Here is an 8,910-nt window from a genome sequence, read left to right on the forward strand (position 1 = left end):
AACTACAGCGGCTCCAACCACAACCACAACCACAGCGGCTCCAACCACAACCACAACCACAGCGGCTCCAACCACAACCACAACAACAGCGGCTCCAACCACAACCACAACAACAGTGGCTCCAACCACAACCACAACAACAGTGGCTCCAACCACAACCACAACCACAACGGCTCCAACCACAACCACAACCACAGCGGCTACAACCACAACAGCAGCTACAACCAAACCAAAGACTACTCCAACAACAACACCAACTACTCTTGCGACAACTACAACTACAACAACTGAAGCTCCTCCTCCAGTGTTTGTTGTTGCAGCAACTGTGGTTGAACCATTTGTTCCAGAGCTCAATGACAGAAATAGTGTGCAGTTCAAAACTCTTGAAGTAAGAGTGATAGCAGTGGTGAGTGGATCATTTAAAAACATTTGGTATTTAAATTGTTTAATCTGAGGATTATTTTACTGTGAATTTTAACATGTTTTTTCTTCTCCAGTATGATATCATCTACAGAGCAAGATATGGAATTTTCTTCGTTCGGAGTTATATCATTGCCTTCAGGTATGTTCGCTTTTTACTTCATTATTTAAGTTAATCTACTTGTATGTTTTATTTACATTCATAGTGGTAATGACCAACAAGGAACAAAGCAATCTGAAAGACAAATTACAGCTAATTTCTTATTTCCACCACATGCATAGAATTTTAATATTTGAAATCAGTTTGAGATCTTTTTTTTTTTTTTCAGACCGGCCTTCACCAGGTTACGAATGAATGGTACTCAAGCAGAGGTGGGCGTAGAGTTCAATAAAACCACACCAGCTACGACAGTCCCAAAGGCTGAAGAGGTTCAGGCAACACTAAAGGAGGCTGTGAATAACCCCAACATCACTTTGAATGTCACATTCGACGCGGCTTCCATTGAAATAATACGTAAGAACAAAGTGTTTGAAACACATATAGCCATATATTTAAAGTCACTTTAGTAATCTTACTCCATAATTATATTTCTAATTCTCTACGGAGTAGCATGACACTAAGTATTTCTAATTTTGTAATTAGGAAGATGATTGGTTTAAAGAGTTTATTTCCAACTATAAAATGTTTTGTTTCAAGTCCTCAAATCCCTTCAAATTCAAATGTGATGAAGGTCTGATACTGCTATCATTAACGTTTGATCAAAACTATTGTATTTGTAAAATGATCATTTCGGCACATTTTTGGTCATTAGATATTTTTTTAGGAATCAGTTCTGAAAAACATATTTGAGTGTTTATTTCGTTCTCAAACTGAAAATACTACAAAATGAATTCGGGATTATGAAATGTGAAAATTCAAATAATTTTCTTGTTTTATATTTTTGGCAATGAAACAGTCAACTCATTGTCAAAAAGAAAAGAATGACCGTCAGATAAGGCTTCTGCATGTTGGTGTTCCAGCTAAAGCCTGAATATACCCAATTTGGTTGTCTTGGCCCACTTAAAAACCCCATTTAAGCCTGTGGGGTTTTCCCTAACTGGGAACGAGAATACAACCTGTTGAATGTGACAGGTAGCCAATCAGAAAGCGCGGTGACGTCAGAACAGAGGGGAATCCCAAACAGCTGACATATCACGCAACTGATAAGAGAGTCCGGTGGCTATTGGAGATATGTGGAAATGTTTATTATATGTAAAGGTCGTTATTATATATGTTTATTCAGTTAATAATGTTAACTATGAAAAAACATAGTCGCCTCCAAATCATAGAGCAGCAAATAGAGCGGCTGTTCCCGTCGTCTTTTATCCACCGCCTTTTCTTTTTGTTTCTTTTATCTCTTAAAATGAGTCCACAGACTGTCACTATTGCTTCTACATCGTCATGCGTGTTTGGTTATACTAAATTCCCGTATGCTATGTTGGGGGTTTTGTGTATTTTCTTCTGGAATCGCGATGTTTGTGACTGGAATCGGTTCGTGTTGCTCCTGCTGTGTGGCTGGAGACACGAACCGATCGAACCTGTTGTACTTTTATCAGCTCTGTGGTCACAAAGGTTTGGAGAATCGGCCGACAATCCTTAAGTCTTGCCGTCTAAACCAGACTTAAGACTCACAAGCTCTACTCGTCTCCTCTCGACCACTGCCCAAACGGTCTCTGACTCTGGTCGCTATGGTAACGTTTACATATCCCTTCAAAATAAGATACAGATGAGCCACAAAAACGAGCATTTTACTTTTGTGAAAATTTTAACTCACGATAATGACTAACGGGAGCCCTGATCTTATTTCTCTCCAACGAGACGGTCCCATCTGGGAGTGATGGGAGACAATGACACCCGAAGTGTTGCTTATATCCACAGCCTGCTTGGTCTCTAGTGGCGAAGCAGCTTGAAGCTTCATTGCCTCATTAGCAGCCGGTCGCCGCATGTTACGCAGAGCGGGCTTGTAATGTGGGACTCACCTACCGGTCCGGGATAAATCCATCCTCCTGTCTCTTCTCTGGGCCTTTTCCCCTTTGCAAAGAAACTTTACAAAGACATCTGATCCGTTTCTTACTCATTTTGTTGCTTGTGGGCTCAGTGTTGGCGCGCAAGTAAGTGAGAGAATCCGGTTAAAGGATTTTCAAAATAAAAGATCCTCCAGACTCATATAATACATAAAACTGAAATATTTAATTATTTCTTGAGCGGCCCGGTACCAATGGGGACCACTGCTGTAAACAATCCCAAGGGGAGTAGGACCACTACAGCGGTTTCAAACTTGCACAGAATCCACACCTCCTGTGTGGACTCTATAGAGTATACTCTATATACCCTATATCTATATACTATATAGAGTATGGCTGCACAGTGGTGCAGCAAGAAGGTTCTGGGTTCGATTCCCGGCCCAGGGTCTTTCTGCATGGAGTTTGCATGTTCTCCCTGTGCATGGTGGGTTCTCTCCGGGTACTCCGGCTTCCTCCCACAGTCCAAAAACATGACTGTCAGGTTAATTGGTCTCTCTAAATTCTCCCTAGGTGTGTGTGTGTGTGTGTGTGTGTTTGTCCTGTCTGTCTCTGCGTTGCCCTGTGACAAACTGGCAATTTGTCCTGGGTGACGCTGCCTCTCGCCCGGAACATTAGCTGGAGACGGGCACCAGCAACCCTCCCGAACCCAATAAGGGATAAGGTTCTATAGAAAATGGAGGGATGGATGGATGGATGCATTATAGAGTACATCATTACTCTTTAGTCGAGGGACCAGACCTCCTGAATGAAGCAAAGCATAGAGAACAAGGAACTGTTTTTTATCAAGCTAACCTCCTAGTGGAACTTGACTGGAAAGCTTCCAAGCAGAGAAATTTAGTGGATCTTTGTCATTGCTAATTATCTTTAAAAATATGATAAAAAATAAAATTATTTAATTCATTGTTATTTTTATCACTATAGAAAAAGCAGTTGACTTTCAGTTTAATTTTAAAACAATAAATCAAGTAATTCCTCTTTTAATTTGTCAGCACAATAGTAACTAAATAGAATCTCCAATGACCAAAATTTGCACAGACTGATTTAAAAAAAAAAAAAAAAAACACTGACTAACTATGCAGTTTATTTTTATTGTGATAAATATTTAGTTGATTACTTAAAAAAATGATTAGTTCACCTTTTGTAATGGTAAAGAGAGATGATCAATTTTACATTTCACTTTTTTGTTGTTTTTTTTCTGCATACTAATGTGTTGCTTTCAATGCTTGTCTTTGTTTGGCAGGTGTACCTGCAACTGCACCCCCAATCGTTAGTACAACAGTTTTGCAAAATGCGACGATTACAACCAATGGAACTGCTGCCAACATCACTACCGTTGCAGTAACAATGAAGCCTGGAACGTCAGCTGCTAGCAATGCAACGACTAAAACGCTTACTACAGTTACAACCACCACAACAACAAAAACCACAACTGCGGTGCAAACAATAAGGCAGCTGACTTTTAGGTCTCCTGGAGAGACCTTTACAACCGATTTGCTCGACTTAACGTCGACAGCATTTAAAAACCGAGCCACACTTTTAAAGTCCACTGTGAGTGATTTTCTTTGAAATTTGTAACAGTCAAATGATCAGAACATTGCTTTCACAGACAAAATATTTGCTACATATATTAAGCAATGTTGCAAGAGACTTTTTTTCCCCCTAAAAAATAAATGTGCCTATTTATTGAGATTCTACTTACCTAGGTTTTCTGTTCTGTATCTAGTCCATCAATAATTCCCATAATGTTCTAAATAACACGACTTTAACATCAACATTTGATTTGAATTTTCTTTTTTCTTCAGCTTGAACCATACTACAAGCGATCGTTTTCTTCATTCAGTGATCTAACAGTGAAGTCTTTCAGGTAATTTTTTTACAGTGTCTTAACTTTGAGATAAAAAAAAAAATTCTTCCAATTCACATATGTTTTTTGTTGCATAGAAACGGCTCAATCATCAATGTAATGGACCTTCGATTTGCATCTGCATCTCCTCCTACTGGATCCGAAATTGCGCAAGTTTTGGTCAACGCAGCTTCAAACATCACTGCCTTCACCGTTGACACTACTAGCATTTTTGTGGATGGAACACGTAAGCTAAAATAAATTCAGATATCAGGATAATTATCTACATAAATACAAATCATAAAACATGTTTTATTAAAAACCGTTTCACTATGGAACATTTTATTGACGTAGTGTTTTTCCGTCTCAATGTTTACAGAGGTGTCAAGTGGAGGAAACCACAAGATCAGTCTCATCATGGCTTCCTGCATGGTCCTGTTGTCATGGCTGTTGTCAAGCCAACACTAACATCTGTGCTAACTTCTAGCAGATAATCTGCTTAAAAATATATTCTAACTGGAAACCACATGAAAGGGCATTTTGTTTAAGAGAAATAATTACTCAAAGAACATTTTCTAAGCATGTTTCAGCAAATCATCAGTCAAAAACTTAAATACTGATAAAAGAACATTTATGTGTACAACTTGTGAAGATGTGATTAAGATGTTACTTTGGCAGTAAAATCCTGGATCCAGTCTATGAAGAAAATAACTCGTGAACTTCCTGCTTCTATCGAGTCATTTCTGTTGTCAAAAGAAGTGACGAAGGATTTAAAGATTTTCTTTCTCAAATCCACTGCACTTTATACTTATATGAAGTTTCATTATCATGTTCATTATTTATATATATTTTTTAATTCTAATGAAGGAATTACCTGAATGATTAGTAGGTGACACAGTTTATGCAAGCTCTAAAGAATCCTCTATAAATGAATGCTATGGGATAAAAGAGATGTAGAGCATCTCTTAATCACAAGATAACCTTTGTGATTATCTTGTTTTTCTTTTTAATATAAACAAATAAATGAGATTGGTTGTTTCTGTATTCAATATTCTCTTAAGTGTTATGCAAGCTTATTTCTGTGTATCTGATGAAGAAATGTAATAACAGACAATATCAACATTAAATTAAATTAAGATCATTGCGATATTTACCTTTAGGGTGAAAGATGTGTTAAAGGGTGTAAAATACAATGTAGTTGTTTCCAATAAATACATTATGTAAAAAATATTGCTTCTATTCTGTTCTGAGCATTGGGATGGGTGACACAGCTACAACATAAAATCTCCGATTTTTTCATACTAAATTAGATGTCTGATTTGAATTTTTAAAAATTCGCTTTTTCTTTCTTTTTTTTTTTTAAAGAAATTACAAATCACATAAAGCATTTTCAAATAAATACTTTTATTTTAATCATCCCTTCTTGGAATTGATCTGAATTCAAAGTCCAAATAAATACAAGCTGTAAAGCATGTTTACAAAACAAGATGGTAGACCTTGGACGGGCTGACACAGCGCTGAAGTATGGAAGACAAAAAAAAAAAAAAAAATATATATATATATATATATATATTATATATATTTTTATATATATATATATATATAAAAATCTCTTTAATATAGAAAGAGCATTTTCTTTTTTTTATGCTTAAAAATGCACCACAAGTAGCTAAAAAAGGAACCCGTGCTCTTCATAACATCCAACATACATCCTAACATACATTAAATATTTACATCATAAAGACTCATTAAATTTTTTTATGAGGTTGTTAAAATCACCAGAGCCAGTTACATAATTATACATAGCATTATATTTCTGACTGGCATCGTTTTTAAATATTAAATCAGATGATCTGATCAGTTACTCAGTACTTGAGTAACCTTTTAAAGACTAACGTACATCATCGCCCACTTCATTGTTAGAACACGGTAAAGTCCCAAATGTCACAGCAGGCCAAGCAGGTAGAAAATAGCAGTAGAATAACAAAGCCTGTGCATAAACAATAAGTCTCGTTTTACCTTAAACTAGGTGTGTCTGTCCCTCATGCATTTTTTTAATTATTTTCCTTCACTCGGTGAAGTTACTTACAGTGGGTATCCAGAAATTTTATTCCAGCAAGAGTGGTGATTTTATAAAAGATAGCGTTTCACTACTCTGTATATAGTGTATGTGGGACATTAGGGGGACCCAAAAGGCGACCAGGGTGCTGATGTTGCTCTGGTTCCACATCAGTCATTCCATGACCATCGGACAGATCCTTAACGAGGTACTTGCTTTCTCTTACTTGAGTAATTTCTTGGATGGTTACGTTTTTACTTTAACTTGAGTAAAAACATGTTGAAGTAATCCTACTCCTACTTAAGTACATTGTTTTGTACTCACCTCTGCCCATATAATCAGGTTTGGTATTCCTGAAGAAGATTCCTGGGAGGAGCTTGTTAAAACGAGAAAGCCCTCAAAGTCTGAAGAACTTTTTCACATGAAGCTAAATAATTATTTTTAGACAAACTAACTATTCTGTTCAAAGTAAATCGTTTTTGAAGCGGGACAGATGCCTGACCAGGGGACTATCTTACCTCTTTGATGCTTTTGTATGGATAATTTTTCATGTTTTTATTTAGTTCAAAGCTAATATTATTGCTGCATTCTTTTTTACGTGGCACTTGCGTGCAAAATTATGCCCGTCCATCCCCTCTCTCCCCACTTCTTCTTCTTCTTCTCCTGTCAACAACCGTAAAATAAGTTTAATGTTTCATCCGGATTCTCTCCCTCTCAAAGCGGCGCGCACAGCCGGGGCTGCGCGAGAGATAAAGACAGCGAACGGCGCGCGAGACCGCTGCACGAACTTTCCCGATCCGACTCCTGATGTCTTTTCGAGGCCGTGTTCAAACACTGGTGTCTGCAGAACTTGAGATTGGGTGCCGAACAGATTGGACCGCAGGGAGAAGGTGAAGGGGGGACTGGAGGAGGTTAATCCGTGTCTAGTGCAAATGTGTTACTTTTGTATTTCATGTAGCGATTAACATGCGTCACACGTTCTATTTAAATATGTTATGATTAATAAATGAATAAATAAATAAATAAATAAATAAATAAATAAATAAATAAATAATAATTTACTTTGTGGTGCTGACGGGTCATGTCCGCACAAAATGACTGGCTGCAGTTGAGGTCTGTTAGAGATGCTTTGTAGCTCAGTGTGGGTGCAATCATCTCAGCCGCTGGAAACGCTGATAATAAAGTCTGGCCCTGCTCTGGCGACATTTCTGGAGCCACTCAAGGTTATTGTAAAAAAAAAAAAAATTCACAAACGAATAACGTAGTAAGCCGTAGCAAAGGCGACATGTCTTCAACCAGAGACTTCTTAAGACCCGTTGTAATACAGAACATTAAATATTTTTGTTTAATTTTGTTTATTTTGTCTAAGCCTTTGACATTGAATAAACTAATAAAGCAATCACTTGAAAATGTCTTTCTAAACATTCTGGCACTAAACGGATAGAAATACATCATTACTTTTGTATCCAGTTACAGTTTAGTCTGATGTAAAGTCAAACTGTGAGAGAAAAAAAAAAATCGTCTTTTTGAAAAGTACATGTATAACTTCCAATGTCAAATAAAATACTTTTCCAGTTGTGCGGCTTTTTTTCTTCTTCCTTTTTTCTCAGTCATTTTTTCATAAAATCGACGGGAAGGCGTCCAAAAGCGATGCCACCGGCATTTTCTGACGAAAGGAGTCCCTTGTTTGCTGTTGACGTCGTTCACCAGCCAATACAATATAAATCTCTTCAATACCAGCATTGAAAACGTATTTTGTATTCATGGAATGCTGATGCTTAACGTAAGCAGGCTGCTGTCTTGTTTCATAGATCTTTCTTCCTGCATGTTTGCGGTGGTTTGGCCAGTTTTGCTGCTATTTATATCTCCGGACGCGAAAAGGTTTCCCAAAAACAATTTCTGTGTCATTATATATTTAAATAAATAAATAAATAAATAAATAAATAAATAAATAAATAAAAACTTCCTGATTACATTTGGACATATTTGAAATCAAGGATTTGATATGTAATTTTGTATGTTATTGGATTTAAAGTCTACCGAATATTGCTGGTAAAAATATTCATGTTAGTATTAGAGAAAACAAATAGATATACATGTTTTGTTCTTATCATAAAACATACATTTATTGAAATTAGTATTATATTTTAACCACTACATACATCTTAACTAAATTGAGACATATGAATACATGTTATCTTAAATATAATATCTTTATGAAATTTTGTTCGTTCACTTTCGTATTTGTGCCTTTACTTGTTGTTAAGTGGTTTGTGTAACTCTTTTCACATATTGTGGAAAATATAACATTTAATACTTTTTGGAGAGTAAACTTTGTTTCTATTTTGACCCAGCTGATTTAAAACTGCAATAAATCAAAATAAAATCTAATGCAGCAAAAACTTTTGCTTTAAACTTCAGAAATAGTGACAAACTCTAGAACAGAAACGTCTTCGATTATTACTGTACATTATATTGTCAGACCCTTATGCGCGTTATAAAATGCATTCCAGGAGTGCGTGGA

General features: G+C 36.5%; 1 protein-coding gene across 1 annotated transcript; it reads left to right on the forward strand.

Annotated features, from left to right (window-relative positions):
• Nucleotides 1–156: 156 nt before the first annotated feature.
• Nucleotides 157–5,554, forward strand: LOC103132861 (probable maltase-glucoamylase 2). The gene is made up of 7 exons (XM_007544633.2): nucleotides 157–406; nucleotides 498–562; nucleotides 750–934; nucleotides 3,725–4,032; nucleotides 4,287–4,348; nucleotides 4,426–4,574; nucleotides 4,707–5,554. The coding sequence occupies exons 3-7, from the start codon at nucleotides 772–774 to the stop codon at nucleotides 4,793–4,795; spliced, it is 771 nt and encodes a 256-aa protein (XP_007544695.1). The 5' UTR covers nucleotides 157–406; nucleotides 498–562; nucleotides 750–771; the 3' UTR covers nucleotides 4,796–5,554.
• Nucleotides 5,555–8,910: the final 3,356 nt, after the last annotated feature.

This window comes from Poecilia formosa, unplaced genomic scaffold (genome assembly GCF_000485575.1).
Source record: "Poecilia formosa unplaced genomic scaffold, Poecilia_formosa-5.1.2 Scaffold1420, whole genome shotgun sequence".
NCBI lineage: Eukaryota > Metazoa > Chordata > Actinopteri > Cyprinodontiformes > Poeciliidae > Poecilia > Poecilia formosa.

What these genes read in the sequence shown, in the direction of transcription:
- LOC103132861 (XM_007544633.2), top strand. Translation starts at nt 772, where the DNA reads ATGAATGGTACTCAAGCAGAGGTGGGCGTAGAGTTCAATAAAACCACA. An exon ending in CCACACTTTTAAAGTCCACT is followed by an intron (nt 4,033 to 4,286) that starts GTGAGTGATTTT and finishes TTTTTTCTTCAG; the next exon opens with CTTGAACCATACTACAAGCG. An exon ending in CTAACAGTGAAGTCTTTCAG is followed by an intron (nt 4,349 to 4,425) that starts GTAATTTTTTTA and finishes TTTGTTGCATAG; the next exon opens with AAACGGCTCAATCATCAATG.